General features: G+C 45.2%; 1 protein-coding gene across 19 annotated transcripts in view; it reads right to left on the bottom strand.

The window, feature by feature from the left end:
* Positions 1-7,717: 7,717 nt before the first annotated feature.
* The window catches only part of LOC127002415 (uncharacterized), a 107,579-nt gene continuing 95,887 nt past the window's right edge, over positions 7,718-19,409 (bottom strand). For 15 of the 19 annotated variants that reach the window (XR_007756221.1, XR_007756225.1, XM_050868318.1 and 12 more), the window contains one exon: positions 7,718-8,460. Coding sequence is in view for 13 of the 19 variants with exons in the window: in XM_050868318.1 (XP_050724275.1) it covers positions 8,187-8,460 (274 nt within the window). In the remaining 6 variants the exon portion in view is untranslated. The remainder of the gene's footprint in view (positions 8,461-19,409) is intronic. The other 4 variants (XR_007756223.1, XR_007756224.1, XR_007756218.1 and 1 more) reach the window with 3 other exon arrangements.

Raw genomic sequence — 19,409 nt, 5'->3', positions numbered from 1 at the left:
AGTGTACCAGGTATTAATCGGGGGTTGTGTCCCGTCTCCTGGGGTCTGTTCCCTTCTATAATTCCTTCCCCTTCTGTCTCTATCCGGCATATGACCACAGATGTTGCGCCGACTAAACGAAACTTTCCAACTTTCTCTCACGATCTCTCTACAAAATCCAACCTCATTCTATTAATTCACATAAGAACATTAGCACATAACGTAAGGAGTCTGCTAGAGGCCGATAGTCATGTACAAGGCATCTCCTGTGAGCCTAACCCCACCTAACATCACTATCCATGACTATCTAATCTATTTTTAATGTGACTATCGTATCGTTGGTAAATCACTTTTTGCCTAAGTCCTTGTTGAATGTGAATTTATCCAGTTTTAACCCATTACTACGTGTCCTACCCGGCTCTCTTACCAACAGAACCTTAATGATATCCCCCTTATTATAGGCCTTCATCCATCTTCGATCAAGTCTCCTCGCATGTTAGAATCGGTGCAGAGGAGGATGACTAAGATGATTCAGGGGTTAAGAAACTTGCCACACGAGGACAGACTCAAACAGTTAAACTTGCATTCTCTAGAAAGGCCAAGGGTGCGTGGAGACATGATCGAGGTTTATAAATGGATGAAGGGCTTTAATAAGGGGGATATTCATAAGGTTTTGTTGTTAAGAGAACCGGGTAGGACACGAAGTAATGGGTTTAAATTGGATAAACTCAGATTCAACAGGGACATAGGCAAAAATTGGTTTACGAACAGCGGTGGATGAGTGGAACAGGCTTGGCAGTCATGTGGTGAGAGAGAGAGAGAGAGAGAGAGAGAGAGAGAGAGAGAGAGAGAGAGAGAGAGAGAGAGAGAGAGAGAGAGAGAGAGAGAGAGAGAGAGAGAAGGAAAGCATCACATCATAAATGCTTGTGGAGAAGAGGAAATGAGAGGTAATTAAAGAGAGAGAGAGAGAGAGAGAGAGAGAGAGAGAGAGAGAGAGAGAGAGAGAGAGAGAGAGAGAGAGAGAGAGAGAGAGAGAGAGAGAGAGAGAGAGAGAGATTGATTGATGGAACTTCCTTTCGCAAACAGTGCAGTACATTTTGGAAAGACGAGAGAGAGAGAGAGAGAGAGAGAGAGAGAGAGAGAGAGAGAGAGAGAGAGAGAGATTACTCCATCGACTTACATCATCATGGGAGAGGAAAAAAAATGGGCTGACGTGTACTAGGAAAGCCAGAACTTTTGTGGGTGAAGGTTGAGGCGGCGGAAGGGTCACGGAGGGCGTCTGGGAGGAGGCGGCGGCGGAGACGGAGGAGGAGGAGTATTTCCGGACGAAGGGAAGGAATGAAAAGGAAAATCCACGGAGACATGGAAATGCAGGCAACAGAAAGTTTACTGGTTCATGACGAGGCTGCCGGCCCTGGTGCATGGTGGTTTAATCTGCTCGACAGCCACTTAGAGAGAGAGAGAGAGAGAGAGAGAGAGAGAGAGAGAGAGAGAGAGAGAGAGAGAGAGAGAGAGAGAACAATGAGGGATAAGCCATGGAATAAGGAATGTTAGTTATACGCTCTCATTGTGGCTCCGGAATGTGTATCTATTAAGCTTCCTATCCTACCTATCCTCCTCGGTGATCACTTTAAGCCCCGTTCACACTGTGCCGACTCTGGGCCACGACTCCCCACGACTCTAGGGTACACGAGGTCTTGGGTGTTGATGTGAAAGGGTCGGGCATGTCCTGAAAGAGGTCTTGAGAGTGTTGCTGAATGCTGCGCCGACGTCGTGGCGGGAGTCTGGAGTCGTGAGGGTTAGCACGACATGCTGGCGACTAGTTGGCCGAATGTCCCAGACGGTCGGCAAGACACCAAGACCCCAATAAAACCTCCCTGCCTTCTTGGAGCGTGGGAACCAACTTGTCAAATGGAAAAGTCGCTGGGTTGTCGTGGTCCAGAGTCGGCACATTGTGAACGGAGCTTAAGTCCTGACGCAACGAAATAACGGTCGATTCGATTTTTAAGTGAATTAATGGTAATCGTACTTACTACTTCTGAAGGGAGTTTGTTCCAGTGGCGGATGACCCGGTTTGAGAGGTAGCTCTTGCCATTGTACTGCCTCGGCTCGCTTGCACGGGTGAACCATTATATCTTTCCCTTGGATTGGTTTGCAGCTTAAAGAACTTGTAGAGATTGATGTTACTGAACTTTTTAAGGTGCCTGAGGATTTGAAGAGGATAGGAGGGGGGAAGGGAGAAGGGGAGAGAGGGAGGAGAGGAATGATGAGAAGGAGGGAGGAAGGGGAGGAATGAGAGGAAGGGCATGGGAAGGGGAGGAGGAAAAGGGAGGAAGGGAAGGAGTGAACGAAAGGAAAGGGAGGGAAGGGGAAATGAAAGAGGAGAGTAGGGGTGATAGGAAGGAAGGGAAGAAGGGAAGAGGGAAGAAGAGGAATGGAAAGGAGGAAGGGAGAGAAAGTGGAGGAACGAAGTGAAAGGGGGAGGAAAGGAAAGGAGGAACATATCAGAGGAAGAGGAGGAGGAAGAGAAGGAGAGGGAAAGAAGGGATGACGTGAGAGAAGGAAATTCCAGAGAAAAAGTAAACTAAATCTTTAATGAAAGGAGGTGGTGGTTGGTGAGGTAAGCGATGTGCGTGTGTGTGTGTGTGTGTGTGTGTGTGTGTGTGTGTGTGTGTGTGTGTGTGTGTGTGTGTGTGTGTGCTTACTGGATTCATACACGTTCTAATCAACACCATTTCTTGAGTCTATTTCCGTTTATCACTTTTTTGAAGACCTCCGTCACACTAACGCATTTTCTGTCACGGGAAGAATTGTAAATGGATAAAAAGTTACCATAAATAAGCATAATCAAAAGCATACCATCAACCTTTGTATTAATTTTGCGTCGGGCCTTGCACAACACATTTGAATAGGACCTCGTAGAGGATATGTTAATGTTCCCATGGGTAGTTTTATGACCCTAGTGGTAGTTTGACAAGACCTCTACACCATGAACCACCTCGGGGCTAGCACACTACATTTGAATAGGACTTCGTAGAGGATATGTTAATGTTCCCAAGGGTAGTTTTATGAGCCTAGTGGTAGTTTGACAAGACCTCTACACCATGAACGCTACCTCGGGGCTAGCACACTACATTTGAATAGGCCTTCGTAGAGGATGTGTTAATGTTCCCAAGGGTAGTTTTATGAGCCTAGTGGTAGTTTGACAAATCCTCTGCACCATGAACGTGACAAACACTCAAAAGAACTCGATTCATATCCTTTGTGGCCTTGGAAAGCAGTTGTTGTGAGACTCGAAAGCATCAAACAGCCTTACCTTCTTATCCCACCCGACCACCTCCCTCTTCTACCATCAGACAACCTACATCATCTCAAGAACCTTTCCCCTCCCCATCATTGGGTAGGCGGTGGCCGAAATGGTAGCGTACTGGGCCCACATTCACCGCGTGATGGACGACGCGGGTTCGAATCCCCACGCTACCACTCGGATTTTTCATTCACCGCCAAGACCACCCATCAACCCGGACTCTAGAGGAAGCCGTCCAAGAATCAAGAACGAGTTCGGGGGGCAGCATGAGCCAATGCAAGATGGCGCCACAATAAAACACTCGCCTGCGCCAGAACGGGCTGGGCCGACCATCAGGCCCCACCTGGAAAAAAAAAAAAAAAAAAAAAAAAAAATTCTCATACGCTCCCGCCTCCCACTTTACCATTCCAAACTCCGAAAACAAGATCATTCGGGGTTTTAATCAGTGTTTTATTATGTTCATAGAGGGGGCTTTGTGGTGCAGTGGTTAGCACACTCGGCTCACAATCGAGAGAGCCCGGGTTCGATTCCCGGACGGAGTGGAAAAATTTGGGCGGGTTTTCCGGTACCCTACGCCCCTGTCCACCCAGCAGTGAATGGGTACCAGGTATTAATCGGGGGTTGTGTCCCGTCTCCTGGGGTCTGTTCCCTTCTCCTATAATTCCTTCCCCTTCTGTCTCTCTCCGACATATGACCACAGATGTTGCGCCGACTAAACGAAACTTTCCAGCTTCACTCACCTGTGATGCCTACAAGTGCTGATCAGCGGTTTTAGGCAATTCCATGTAAAGAAAGTAGATCCAGAAACAATATAGATTTGACTTATATACATTCGAACCTGACCTCTGTTTTGGCCACTCGTTTATCTATAGGAGCAGTGATTAGCGGGCTTAATCTATTCGTCTTACCCTTGAGATGCCTTCTTTACTGCAAAAAAATTAATACTGTATCGACAGACCAGACCTCACACCGTACTTGGCCATTTCCTATCTTCTCTTCATTCTCTCTCTCAGCATCAAGGAAGGTTTAGGTGGTGGGGGGGACTGAGTGCGGTGTGGCTTGGGGTATTCAGTCACTCGCTAATCCTAATCCGCTGCTGTTTTTAAGGAATCTCTCTCTTAAGGAATCTGGTCTGCTCTCTCTTTCCTCTCTCTCTCTCTCTCTCTCTCTCTCTCTCTCTCTCTCTCTCTCTCTCTCTCTCTCTCTCTCTCTCTCTCTCTCTCTCTCTCTCTCTCTCTCTCTCTCTCTCTCTCTCATTTGCTCTTTTCTTCCTTTTTTTTTTCTTTTCTTTCTATTTTTTTTGCTCTGTCCTCTCTCTCTCTCTCTCTCTCTCTCTCTCTCTCTCTCTCTCCTTTCTCTCTCTCTCTCTCTCTCTCTCTCTCTCTCTCTCTCTCTCTCTCTCTCTACACCACCACCAACAACAACAACAAATATCATAAAAATAGTCAAAACTCACTGTAATTCGTTAACAAAAGTGTATTTATATATGAACGTGCATCATGCTGGGATGTATTGGACTAGCCGCCGATTATCGCAAGCTTTTCCTCGTCATTAAAAACGTATATGATTATGTCACTAAAAACGTATATGATTATGTAGACAGTAAGCTTTTCTTCATGTCGGAAAACGTATGTGGTTATATTTGATTTATTTATATATTTATTTTTTTACGTTTCTGCCAATAGCGCCGGTACGCTTTCTTGGTGGGGCCTGATGGTCGGCCCCTGCTCGTTATGGCGCAGGGAAGTGTTTATAGTAGCGCCATCTTGCTTGGCTCATGCTGCCCCCCAGAGCTCATCTTTGATCCTCTTTTTAGATAGAGAAACTTGGGATCGGGTTGATAGGTGGTCTCGAGGTAGTCTTAAGCGGCTAGGCGACTCGACGGTAACTGAAAAATCCCAGCTTGTGGCGGCCTAAGTCTATATATACCAAGTCAAGTCACTCTGCTTCAAAACTGCGACCGGTACGCGCAGGAGGCGGTTTTGGGGCGGAGCAGCGGGATGACGTCACTTGGAGCCAAAAGAAAAATACCCGCCAGTTCAGGGGTGACTAAAGTTGGGGCCGTGTGTGCACTCTGGATGTGCATTCTCGCCTTCTTTCACAGCGCGTTCAGGCAAGCCACTGACGAAAAAATGTCTTTTTATTGTGCTATTGCGTGACTGTAATTCCAATGCCTACAAACGGCGGTGTGGGGTGTGAGGGAGGGCATGTTGAAGTGATTGATTTAAATTAGTCCGCCTTTCTTCGTTTTCTCTAAATCCCTGTTTCTACATTCTCTAGTTTGGCTCCAAGCAACGTCACGCATAAACCACGCCTCGGCCGTGTCTCCTCCCACAAACCTGCGTGTGGCTTGACTTGGTATATATAGACTTTGGTGGCGGTGGGCGGGACGCGAACCAACGCTAACCACTCAGCCACGCAGCCACCCTCTCCCTGTTATTCAAGTATTTCAGTTTTTATATGTGTGTCCTTGATGATGACTCCTCAGTGCTGATGGTTCGTGTGTTAAACATTTACTCGCTCAATAAAAAAATAACCCTGGGCCTTGAAACATTTTCTTGTAGATGTAAATGCTTTGGTAACTTCTTTTATATATGGTGGAAGGATGAAAAATGCCGCAAAAACTTTTAGAATGTCGTGTGCAGCGGGGCCATGGGAGGGGTGGCGGGATGAAGCTAGCAAGTTCAGTAGAGCAGTTAGCATTAGCCCGTCCGTTGCGATTGGCACGGATTTGGCTTTCACTGGTAGCCTGGTAACTATACTCCATGTCTTTCTCTGCCTCTGCGGTGGATAGTGGAGTGCTTCCCATGTGGTATTGGTGTGCTGGATATCCCTTCACTGGTAGCCTGGTAACATACACTCCCAGGTCTTTCTCTGCCTCTGTGGTGGATAGTGGAGTGCTTCCCATGTGGTATTGGTGTGCTGGATATCCCTTCACTGGTAGCCTGGTAACTTACACTCCCAGGTCTTTCTCTGCCTCTGTGGTGGATAGTGGAGTGCTTCCCATGTGGTATTGGTGTGCTGGATATCCCCTCCCAAGGTGCAGGACTTTACATTTCTCCCACTTTTTGTTCCATTTCTGTAGCTTTGTGAGGTCTGACTGTAGGAAATCCGTAGTCAAGGGGTTAAAATATCAGTAGAAGATAAAGATGCAATAATGCGGTGGAGTTTGAGAGATGGAAGACTGCTATATAGTAAAAGAAGGGGAGTTCATGAGACGAAGAGCTTTTGACTCCACTCTGTCCAACGGGAAAAATCACTCATGAAAACCCTGCTAATATTCTCTGTGGCTTAGGAAAATAGACCCAATGAAAGGCCAAAACGTTTAAGAATGGACCAAATTAAAGTCTTTGAATTTATGAAGCAGGTCGGGCCGTATGCTATAACGTTTAGGTTAGGTTAGGTTAGGTTAGGTTTGGTTAGGTTAGGTTAGGTTAGGTTAGGTTTGGTTAGGTTAGGTTAGGTTAGGTTTGGTTAGGTTAGGTTAGGTTAGATTAGTTTAGGGCGTATTCCATAAGGTTTAGGGGCCTACACACACACACACACACACACACACACACACACACACACACACACACACACTTGATAAGGCTTTCGTAGGGGTTGTGGGTCTTTCCACGGATAGTTTTATGACCCTAATGGTAGTGTGACGAAGCTTCTGTCTCATGAATGTGAAAAAAAGACTCGTGAGAAAATTGTTTGCCTACTTTTCGGACATTGGAAATTGTTGTGTTGTGAGATGCGGAAATGTCTGAGCATACCGACCATGGAGGGAAGACGAACTAACGATCTGCGCGTTAATTAAAACAGGAAGGAGATAATGAGGAAAATTAGTGTACGAGGAACATTATACATTCTCTGCACACACACACACACACACACACACACACACACACACACGGTAAAGTCTCGCCGTCCGTTTTCCAAGTTGGTATGTTCGTCGGTTTCCCTCTCTCTCTCTCTCTCTCTCTCTCTCTCTCTCTCTCTCTCTCTCTCTCTCTCTCTCTCTCTCTCTCTCTCTCTCTCTCTCTCTCTCTCTCTCTCTCTCTCTCTCTCTCTCTCTCTCTTGCTTGCGGAGAAACGTCATTCCAACCTGACCTAGCCTAACCTAACCTGACCGAACGTAACCTAACCCATTCAAAACTAGGCGCCACATACCAATAAAGATATCGGGTATACCCTGCTCGGAACACACCATACAGCCCTTCTCACACCTTCCCCGGCATACATCATACATCCCCTTTCTGCCCCTTCCCTGCCTCTCACACCCCTCCCAGCATGCGAGCACATCCCCGGTCTTACCACATTCCCCCAGCCGGCAGCACACATTCCACCTCCTTCTCTGACTCACTCACCGCCTCAAGACCACCAGACGGGTTACACAACTGGAGAGAGAGAGAGAGAGAGAGAGAGAGAGAGAGAGAGGAGAGGAGAGGAGAGGAGAGGAGAGGAGAGACAGACAGACAGACAGAGACACACTCCGACTAACAGCAAACCACCAAATCATACGTTAAAATAAAGAGAAAGTTCAAATGAATATATTAATACAAAACGAATCTGTAGAGAAACGTAAAGATGAGCCGCGTGAGTAATGCATAGTAGAGTTTTTCTTCTTTGTGGTTAAACGTCTTGACTTTTCCTTATGGGACTGGATGGGGCTTGATGAGTCTCCCACGCTTGGCGATCGCACACTCTCTCCTTCCTGGGGCTCATCCTTCCCACGCCTTCCTTCACACCGTCTCCTGAGCCTAGACGTGTCGACCCCTCAGTTCGCCTCTTTGAAAAGCCTCTCATAGAAGTTCCTGGGATTCTAATGGCCTGTTTTGTGATCCGTATTGATAATTTTACAGGACTTTTGCGTATTGAACGGGAAAATCACCCATGAAAACCTGGTTAACCCCTAAATGGTGGTTTTCTTACAGTCAGACCTCACCAAGCTGCAGGAGCGGAACAAAAAGTGGCTGCTACAATTCAATGAAGAAAAATGTAAAGTCCTGCACCTTGGGAGGGGATATCCAGCACACCAATACCACATGGGAAACACTCCACTATCCACCACAGAGGCAGAGAAAGACCTGGGAGTGTATGTTACCAGGCTACCAGTGAAGGGATATCCAGCACACCAATACCACATGGGAAACACTCCACTATCCACCACAGAGGCAGAGAAAGACCTGGGAGTGTATATTACCAGGCTACCAGTGAAGGGATATCCAGCACACCAATACCACATGGGAAACACTCCACTATCCACCACAGAGGCAGAGAAAGACCTGGGACAATATGTTACCACGCTACCAGTGAAGGCCAAATCCGTGCCAATCGCAGCGGACGGGTTAACCTTCTCTGGGGCACTGGGAAATAGTCGCAATGGGAACCAGATATGTTAAAGATGGACCCAGGACCCGCACTCACAAATATTTCGGAGCTCACACCCACATTTAATAAGGCTTTCGTATAGATGATGTTGATATTCCCATGGGTAGCTTTATGAGACTGGTGATAGTTTGACAATGTTTCTGTACCATGGACGTGAAAAGCACCCATGTTGACCTAACTTAACTCCTTTGTGGCCTCTGAAAGTAGTCCTTGTAAGAGCCGAAAGCGGGTATCAATATGGGCCTCAGCTGGTCTCTTCCCTTCTACCTCCACCTCCGCAGGTCTTCTAAATGCGTGACCTTCCTTAGTAGACTGTATGGGAAGTATGGTCAATGTTTATACCATCAGTGGACATTTTACCTCACTTGAAAAAAAAGACGAAAGAAACGGTAACAGACGAAGGGTAACGATTTTGTGATTAGAAGTTACTCGACATCTCTATAACTCCCTCGAGCCGTTCAGTGGTCAGGGAGGGTTAGCATTTTCTGAGGAGCGCTGTGAGGCTTTGTTTGGTTCATGGGTAGTGCTGTTCTTTCCTGGAGTGTGTTCAGTCTCTCTCTCTCTCTCTCTCTCTCTCTCTCTCTCTCTCTCTCTCTCTCTCTCTCTCTCTCTCTCTCTCTCTCTCTCTCTCTAATTTGCTTTCTTCCTTTTTTCTTTTCTTTCAATATTTTTTCTTTTTTCTCTTTTTCCTTCCTTCTCTCTCTCTCTCTCTCTCTCTCTCTCTCTCTCTCACACACACACACACACACTTTCCGAAAAAAAAGGAAACGGTCTGCTTACTTTTACATAATAAACTTTTCCTAATGATCTCACGCATGCTGTCTGTGACGTCACGCCCGGGTACACTCCACCCCGCCGCCACCTTGCTCTGTACACTGTGAGACCCGCCCCGCCTCGCCTCAGCCTCCCTCCCCCCCCACCCGGTACCTCCAAGCTGGTGGTAGTGCGAGGGATGCTGAGGGGGAGGGTCGCGTCGCTGGTGAAGGGGAAGGAGGTCAAGTGCAAAGCGTGTATTGTGAGCTGCGTGTTGCGTTAGGTTGTGTTAGGCAGTGTTAGGCTCCGTTCGCTAGACGATGTTTCTATTAAGAACTTGTGTTGCTTGTGTTGTATCGGATAACTTTGTGTTGTATTGGATAACTTTCTCCTGTGTTTTTGTATCTCTCTCTCTCTCTCTCTCTCTCTCTCTCTCTCTCTCTCTCTCTCTCTCTCTCTCTCTCTCTCACACACACACACGTACTGTATCTAACTTTTTTTTGTTATTTAAAACCGCTTCTGTGCCTTCTCTCTCTCTCTCTCTCTCTCTCTCTCTCTCTCTCTCTCTCTCTCTCTCTCTCTCTCTCTCTCTCTCTCTCTCTCAGCTACTATTTCCTGTGATGTAACTCCAACAGAACTCGTATTGCATCAGGCGTATGACGTGTAGGAAAGGAAAGAGAGGAGAAGAAGGCGGAGAAGAAGGCGGAGAATCTGGGAAAATAAAAGAGAAGGAAAAGTCAGTCGGAAATATATAGGGAAAAAAAACAATAGAGTAACGTTTGCTGGACCGGATGACGAGAAGCATACGAGATTATGAGATTCTGACGAACACACACACACACAAAAGTCCCCAGCCCCGTGCGTGTCTCATTCTTCCTTCCTTCATTCATAATCCCTCCCTCCCTCCCCTTCCTTCCTTCCTACTCGATTCTCTTGGCTGTTGACGCAATAGAGAGAAAAAGTGAAGTCATGAGAAATTTGGTGAAGGAAAGGAATATGAAATCGAGGATACAGAAAGTTAAGGACGCTGTGAAATTAAAACAACAGGAATTTAAAGAAAACAAAAGCAATAGAAGGGAAAGAAAGGGAGATAGGGAATTAAAACTACAAAAATAAAGGAGAAAAAGTATAAAAAAAATAGGAAGAGTTTGCGAGAGAGAGAGAGAGAGAGAGAGAGAGAGAGAGAGAGAGAGAGAGAGAGAGAGAGAGAGAGAGAGAGAGAGAGAGAGAACGTAATAAAGAAATAATATGAAAGAAGGAAAATGAGAGAAAGTAAAAGAAAAAAAGACAAGTAGAGAGAGAGAGAGAGAGAGAGAGAGAGAGAGAGAGAGAGAGAGAGAGAGAGAGAGAGAGAGAGTAAACATACCAGTTCAAGAGGAGGAACTGTCTATGACGATTACGAGGCAAGAAAGTCGAGAGAAAGTGGACAAAAAAAGTTAAAGGAGAAAAAAAAAGAAGGAAAAAATTAGGAAAAATTATCAAGCAAGGCGTAGAAGTCATTTGTAGATGCGGGGTCAACAGAAAACTGATGATATTTAGGAAAAGAAACCCGAGAAAAGATGCAGAGGATCTAAAAGGAGGAAAAAGAGGAAAAGAAAACAAATTAGAAGCGATAAGTGGTTTCTGGAAGAGGGGCGTCGATTCGTGCAAGTTAGTCGGGGTCACAAGACAAACGCGCGCCCCAGAACCTGTCTGTCTACAACCGGTATGCTGAAATGCTTCCTTCTTTCACGGCATCTCTCCCCGAAGGCCAAGGAGGTCAATAGGTTTCTCAAGAGTGTCCCTTTTTGCATCTATGGTCCAGACTCCAGTAGCTTTGTCATACTATCACTTGGGTCCTAAGAACTACCCGAAGATATGCCCACAACTCCTACGAATGACCCACAGACCCCACAGAAATATTACCCCTGTGTGTGTGTGTGTGTGTGTGTGTGTGTGTTTGAACGTATACAAGGATAAGCATATACTTTGATTTAACTCCAGGATGTCTCGTGGATCATTAATAAATTAAAACAAAATATCTCGTTCGGACACTCCTTAGCCCGGTACCTTCAGTGGACCCCCCAAAAAACAGTCCCTGAGCCAAGTTTGTACCCCACAATTTGGTGATGTTTCGACCCTTAGCCCGGTACCTTCAGTGGACCCCCAAAAAACAGTCCCTGAGCCAAGTTTGTACCCCACAATTTGGTGATGTTAAGTGCGCCTATTCGCTCGCGTGCCAGCGGCCTAAAAGTTTAAGAATATCAAAACACGAACCGGCAAGAGAGTCGAGAGAATGGGAGAGTGAAGAAAGGACAAGAGACGATACAGAAATAGGACCCGAATGGTAGCAAGTCGCTGGGTTGTCGTGGCCCGAGTCAGCACAGTGTGGACGGGGCTTTACTGAACGATCTTGGCCTGACTTATAGGTCGGTATGACAAGACACTTTTGGTTCCCACATCAGCTATTTCTAAAGGTCAAAGAGGGGATGAAGCGGGTTCTAATGAGTGTTTCTTTAGGTTCACGGTACAGAAGAAGGGTCAAACTACCACCAGGGCCATAAAACTACTTCTGGAAATGCTCACAAATCCTACGAAAACCTTGTGAACTTGGGGGACGAAATGTTTAGTAATACAGCCCCATAATGTAAGCTCTATCTCATCCTCCCATCCCTACAGCCTCCAACCTTCCTTAACCTTCTCTCAATCCAGCATTTCTCTCCTTTTTCTTCCTCTGTTTCTCTTCCTCTTCTGCTTCCCTTCTCCCTCCTCGACATCTCCGCAGCCTCCAACCTTCCTTAACCTTCTCTCAATCCAGCATTTCTCTCCCTTTCCTTCCTCTAACACTTCCAGTCTACCGTTTCTTTTCCTCCTGTTCCCCTTCCTCCTGCAGACCTATACAGCATCCAATTTTCTTTCTACCTCCTTCTCTCATTCCTTTCTCCCTCCTCGGCACCTCCGCAGCCTCCAACCTTCCTTAACCTTCTCTCAATCCAGCATTTCTCTCCTTTTCCTTCCTCAAACACTTCCAGTCTACCGTTTCTTTTCCTCCTGTTCCCCATCCTCCTGCAGACCTATACAGCCTCTAACTTTCCTTCTACCTCCATCTCTCAGTCATTCCTTGCTCCCTCCCTCTACCTCCTCTCTCGACCATTCCTTTGTCTCTCTCCGTCTTTCCCTCGCACTGTCTCATTCTCCCTTCTCTCCTGCCTCTCTCTCCGCGTCCACCCTCTGCTCCCACCTTTCCACAGCCTCCTGCCACACCTGCCCGGTTATGGGGTCACCTGAAGCATACTCAAGCGGTCTCTGGGAAGTACGCGAGGAACGTCCTGGTGGGTGTGTTCTTAGCTGTTCATCCTTCCTCTGGGGCGGGCAGGTGCGAGGCACACTCCGCACGAACCAGGTGGCATACGTGGACGAGCTATTTCCTCCTCGAATAAATTGTCTATATTTATGTCTTACGGGGCTTGTGTCTTGTCCTGCACTGTGCTTGCTTGTGGTTGGTTGTTATTGCCTCTGTGTGTGTGTGTGTGTGTGTGTGTGTGTGTGTGTGTGTGTTTGTGTGTTTGTGTGTGTGTCTCGCTGTTTCTCTCTCTCTCTCTCTCTCTCTCTCTCTCTCTCTCTCTCTCTCTGTTTTTTAATCCTTTCTCGTGCTTAATATCAAATGTGTATCCTTGAAAGCTTACGTACCCTACCGCCTCGCACTTGTCTATATGCGCATTTTCTATCGAGTTCCGTAAAGTGAGATGCGCTTATGTTAGGTTTTTGTCTCAACTTTTCCCTCGTGCTGGTCATAATCTATCAACCTTGAGAGTCCGTGAAATCGCAGCTCAACGGACTTAGATCCATGGCCATTATATTATAGGTTAGTGTAGCATAGCGTCGACACCACGAATCACGCTGAAGCAAAGAAGCAAGAGATAATTATAAATACACGAAATACAGCAGGAGAGGCATGAGTTCAGCCTCCACAGCGAACCTAGATCCATGGCCATTATATTATAGGTTAGTGTAGCATAGCGTTGACACCACGAATCAAGCTGAAGCAAAGAAGCAAGAGATAATTATAAATACACGAAATACAGCAGGAGAGGCATGAGTTCAGCCTCCACAGCGAACCTAGATCCATGGCCATTATATTATAGGTTAGTGTGGCATATCATTCACGCTACAAATCACACTCAAGCAAAGAATTAAAAGGTGATTGTGAATACATGAGGAGGGGAAAAGATGTATAAAATCCCTAACTACAATCTTCGCTGCGTGACATAATGAATCACACCGCCTTGCTCTGCTCTCTCACACAACGATACACTCCTAGCCCCGTACTCTTAGACACTTTTGGCTCTCACAATAATTACTTTGAAAGGCCACAAAGGGTAATAGTCGAGTCCTTAGAAGCTTCAATTTCACGTTCACGGTTCAGAAGCCTTGTCAAACTATCACTTGACTTATGAAACTAACGTTGAAAATGTCCACTACTTATACGAAAACCTTACCAAATGTGGGCGTACTATCACTAGGCTCATAAAACTACCCTTGAAAATATCCACTTCTTATACGAAAACCTTGTCAAATGTGGGTGTACTATCACTAGGCTCATAAAACTACCCATGTAAATATCCACTTCTGTTACGAAAACCTTATCAAATGTGGGCGTACTATCACTAGGCTCATAAAACAACCCATGTAAATATCCACTACTTATACGAAAACCTTACCAAATGTGAGCGTACTATCACTAGGCTCATAAAACTACCCATGTAAATATCCACTTCTGTTACGAAAATCTTACCAAATGTGAGCGTACTATCACTAGGCTCATAAAACTATACCAATGAAAATATCCACTCCTTATATGAAAATCTTACCAAATGTGGGCGTACTATCAATAGGCTCATATAACTTCCCATGTAAATAATATCCACTTCTGTTACGAAAACCTTATCAAATGTGAGCGTACTATCACTAGGCTCATATAACTACCCATTAAAATATCCACTTCTTATACGAAAACCTCACCAAATGTGAACGTTCTATCAATAGGCTCATATAACTACCCATGTAAATATCCAGTTCTTATACGAAAACCTTATCAAATATGAGCGGACTATCAATAGGCTCATAAAACTACCCATGTAAATATCCAGTTCTGTTACGAAAACCTTACCAAATGTGAACGTTCTATCAATAGGCTCATAAAATTACCCATGTAAATATCCACTTCTGTTACGAAAACCTTATCAAATGTGAGCGTACTATCACTAGGCTCATAAAACTACCCATGTAAATATCCACTTCTTATACGAAAACCTTACCAAATGTGAGCGGACTATCACTAGGCTCATAAAACTACCCATGTAAATATCCACTTCTTATACGAAAACCTTACCAAATGTGAGCGGACTATCACTAGGCTCATAAAACTACCCATGTAAATATCCACTTCTTATACGAAAACCTTATCAAATGTGAGCGGACTATCAATAGGCTCATATAACTACCCATGTAAATATCCACTTCTTATACGAAAACCTTACCAAATGTGAGCGTACTATCAATAGGCTCATAAAACTACCCATGTAAATATCCACTTCTGTTACGAAAACCTTATCAAATGTGGGCGTACTATCAATAGGCTCATAAAACTACCCATGTAAATATCCACTACTTATACGAAAACCTTACCAAATGTGGGTGTACTATCACTAGGCTCATAAAACTACCCATGTAAATATCCACTTCTTTTACGAAAACCCTGCCTACTGTCGGTGTATAAGCCCCTGAATGTTAAAAATTACTGGCCTTGCTGTCCTTCCCCTCCCCCAATTGTACCATATCCACTAACCCACTTCCTCTTCTTCCTATACCCTTGGTTAAAATAGATATCTTATGCTGGTATACAATGGGTCGACGTGACCGTCTCAATCATGTGTTTACGCGGTATGTGTGTGATTGCCTGCGATATTCAACTGTTTATAGAAATGTAAACTCTTGTGATCGGTTGTAAGAGGCTTTATATGTTTATTTGTCCGTGATCCTTACCTGCCTCCCTTGCTATAAAAATTACCGTCTATGGAAGGGAAATAAATCATACTGGTCGCGGAGAACTGTATGTTTAATTTCAGTCTTCATACATATTTTTTTTTCCCAGCGGTAAATTTATAGAGATTAGACAGTAAGGGATTTTTTTTTTTCAGTGAAAGTTTTGGATTTGTCGTTTTGTTTATGAAGAGATTTTTTTTTTGTCAGAGAGAGAGAGAGAGAGAGAGAGAGAGAGAGAGAGAGAGAGAGACACACACCACACACACACACACACACACACACACACACACACACACACACACACACACTCTCTCTCTCTCTCTCTCTCTCTCTCTCTCTCTCTCTCTCTCTCTCTCTCTCTCTCTCTCTCTCTCTCTCACACACACACACACACACACACACACACACACACACGCTCTCTCTCTCTCACACACACACACACACACACACACACACACACACACACAAAGTCAAACACACCATTTCATTAACACAATTCTCCCACCCGTACGAAGGTGTCCTAATAGGTAACATTGTTTACTCGTGACGTCAGGCGAGGGTCCTGCGGGATGCCCCTGCTTGCGTCACCCCACTCACGACCGCCTCAACCTCCTCCTGTCCACAATTTTAACTCCTTGACTGCGGATTTCCTACACTCAGACATCACCAAGCTGAAGAAATGAAACAAAAAGTGGCTGCTACAATTCAATGAAGAAAAATATAGTGTCGTTTTATAAGACATTTAGCCGCCCAAGAACACCTATTTGACAAGGCTTTCGTAGGAGTTGTGGGCATTTCCAGGAGTAGTTTTATGACCCTGGTGGTAGTGTGACCCTTCTTCTGTACTGTGAACCTAGAAACACATATTTGACAAGGCTTTCGTAGGAGTTGTGGGCATTTCCAGGGGTAGTTTTATGACCCTGGTGGTAGTGTGACCCTTCCTCTGTATCGTGAACCTGACGAAACACTCATTAGAACCCGACTGACCCCCTCTTTGACCTTTAGAAATAGCTGATGTGAGACGCGAAAGTCTTATAATACCGACCATAAAGTCCTGCACCTTGGGAGGGGATATCCAGCACACCAATACCACATGGGAAACACTCCACTATCCACCACAGAGGCAGAGAAAGACATTGGAGTATATGTGACCAGGCTAATAGTGAAGGGATATCCAGCACACCAATACCACATGGGAAACACTCCACTATCCACCACAGAGGCAGAGAAAGACATTGGAGTATACGTGACCAGGCTACCAGTGAAGGCCAAATCCGTGCCAATCGCAGCAGACGGGTTAAGTCACCGCCGAGTGTCCTGAGACTACCCACATAGTGTCCTGAAGACCACCTATCAACCCGGACTCTAGATTCTCTCATAAAGAGGATCACAGATGAGATTCGGGGAGCAGCATGAGCCAAGGAAGATGGCGCCACTATAAACACTTGCCTGCCTCGTAACAGTCTAGGGCCGACCACTAGGCCCCACAAAAAAAGCCTACTGGCGCCATAATCGGAACTTTAGCGAAAAAGATCAACACTGGAGGCTCTCGGTGCATTTTTTTATAGTTTATTTATCGGTTTTTATGTTTTGCCTATGGTTGTCGGCCCCACCCCGTTATGGCGCAGGCAGTTGTTTATAGTGGCGCCATCTTGCTTGGCTCATGTGATGTACCATAATCACTGCAATTAATGTTCGGTAAATTACACTCCTGAAAACATTGATCCTGGGATTTGATACATGCGAGTGATTACGCGCTCCCGGGTGTATGATCCCCTATAGTTTACGTCGTAGATTCTCTCTCTCTCTCTCTCTCTCTCTCTCTCTCTCTCTCTCTCTCTCTCTCTCTCTCTCTCTCTCTCTCTCTCTCTCTCTCTCTCTCTCTCTCTCTCTCTCTCTCTCTCTCTCTCTCTCTCTCTCTCTCTCTCTCTCTCTCTCTCTCTCTCTCTCTCTCTCTCTCTCTCTCTCTCTCTCTCTCTCTCTCTCTCTCTCTCTCTCTCTCTCTCTCATCTGTAAGTCTTGTTTCTGAAGATGAATGTCGATATGTAAACACTGTACAAAGATTCCTGCATGTGTGCGTGTACAAGATCAGGCGTTGTTGAGTTCGAGGGCCCGTCAGCTTCCCTAAATATACCTGATTACGCCACCGCTCGGCTTTTGTTAACCTGGCTGTTCATCTTGTATTCGGCGACAACTTCCTGCCTGCCATTTGTACCTACTGGCTCTTTGGTAAACAGGCTGCGTCGAGGCTGCCGGCATGTTTAAAGAAAACACCGTTCGTTCAGCCGCTCCTGAACGGAACTGCATGAGGGAAGGTGTGTGGGGTTGGGTGGGGGGGAGGAGAGCTTGTGTTTGTGTGCGTGTGTGTGGGTGGGTGGGGAGTTTGTGTGTGTGTGTATGTGGGGGGTGGAGTTTGTGTGTGGGGAGGATGGGTGAGTGGGGGGAGTTTGTGTGTGTGTGTGTGGGGTGGGGGTGGGGTGGGGGGGGAGGGGTGTTTTGTGTATGTCTGGGTGTGAGTGAGTGTGAAAGTGTTTGTTTTTGTATGTGCGATAAACACTAATTGGCAGAGGCGTACAGACTTGTAAACGAATAGCTAAATAAGGACAGACAGACAGACAGACAGACAGACAGACAGACACCCAGTATGCATAGAGCCGTGGTATTCATAGAAGGTAGACAGAATATACATGAAACAGACACTACAGTTACAAAAGATAGCAGTATATACGAGAGAGAGAGAGAGAGAGAGAGAGAGAGAGAGAGAGAGAGAGAGAGAGAGAGAGAGAGAGAGAGAGAGAGAGAGAGAGAGAGAGAGAGAGAGAGAGAGAGAGAGAGAATGAAAAAAAAAACGTGATCAACTTGAAAGCAATGAAGAAAAAAATGGTATCTAAAGAATTTGAGAAGGTTAAATGATTCCCCCAAAAACGAGAATTTAATGAGACAAATGAGAGAAGATTAAGAAAAAGTTCAAAAATGGTGAGAAACCAATTAATAAAAAAAGCGATGAAAAATTGGAGGAAAGATTAAACGACATTCAAAAAAGAAACACAAAGAAATGGAGAGAAAATATAATAACTGAAAAAAAAAGAAAGTAACGAGAAAATGAGAGAAAAACAGTTTGACGAAAAGATGAACAGAATTGAAAAAGAAATCAAGATTCGCTCTAGCTAAAAAAATCCTTGGGACATGAACGTAAGAACATGAGGAAGAGGAGAAGAATGAGTTAGTCAGTTGGGAGAGTGTGTTTGTTAGTTAAGAGACAGAGAGGAATAGAGATTAGTGAAGACGATAGGGACAGTGGGCAGATCAAGAAGCATACAGGAATGGAACAAGTTGAACGCAATACAGGTCTTGAGCGAACAGGATAAAAAAGAACTGTAAATTAAGAGGATGTTTATTAGTAAGAGATAGACAGGAATAGAGATTAGTGGAGCCGATAGGGACAGTGGGCAGTTCAAGAAGCATACAGGAATGGAACAAGTTGAACGCAATACAGGTCTTGAGCGAACAGGATAAAAAGATGTTTATTAGTGTAAAAGAAAAACAGGAACAGCGATTAGTGGAGCAATTAAGAACAGGCCAGATTAAGAAGTATACAGGAATGGGACAAGTTGAAAACAATACCGGGGTTGCTCAAAAGGTGAACAGGAAAGGGTGTCGTTGAGAGTAATACTGGTCTTAACCGAACAGGAAAAGAACATTAAGAAAATAAAGATATTAGCGGAAACGGAAGGGAGTGTTTGTTATTGAGCCAGAGAGGAATAGAGATTAGTTAAGACATTAGGAAGAGTGTGTAGATCAAGTAATAGACAGGACAGGAACGCGTAAATCAAAAATAACACAGAAGACGAAGAAGAGAATGTAGGAAGAGAAAAAGGAAAAGGAGTATTAGTTAGTAAGACACAGAGAGAAATAGAGATTAGTAAAGACATTAGGGGCAGTGGGTAGCTCTAGCAGTGAACATGAG

Source organism: Eriocheir sinensis, chromosome 23 (assembly GCF_024679095.1).
Source record: "Eriocheir sinensis breed Jianghai 21 chromosome 23, ASM2467909v1, whole genome shotgun sequence".
Classification (NCBI taxonomy): Eukaryota; Metazoa; Arthropoda; class Malacostraca; order Decapoda; family Varunidae; genus Eriocheir; species Eriocheir sinensis.
Note: the sequence above shows the minus strand (reverse complement) of the source record. Positions and strands in the feature narration are given on the sequence as shown.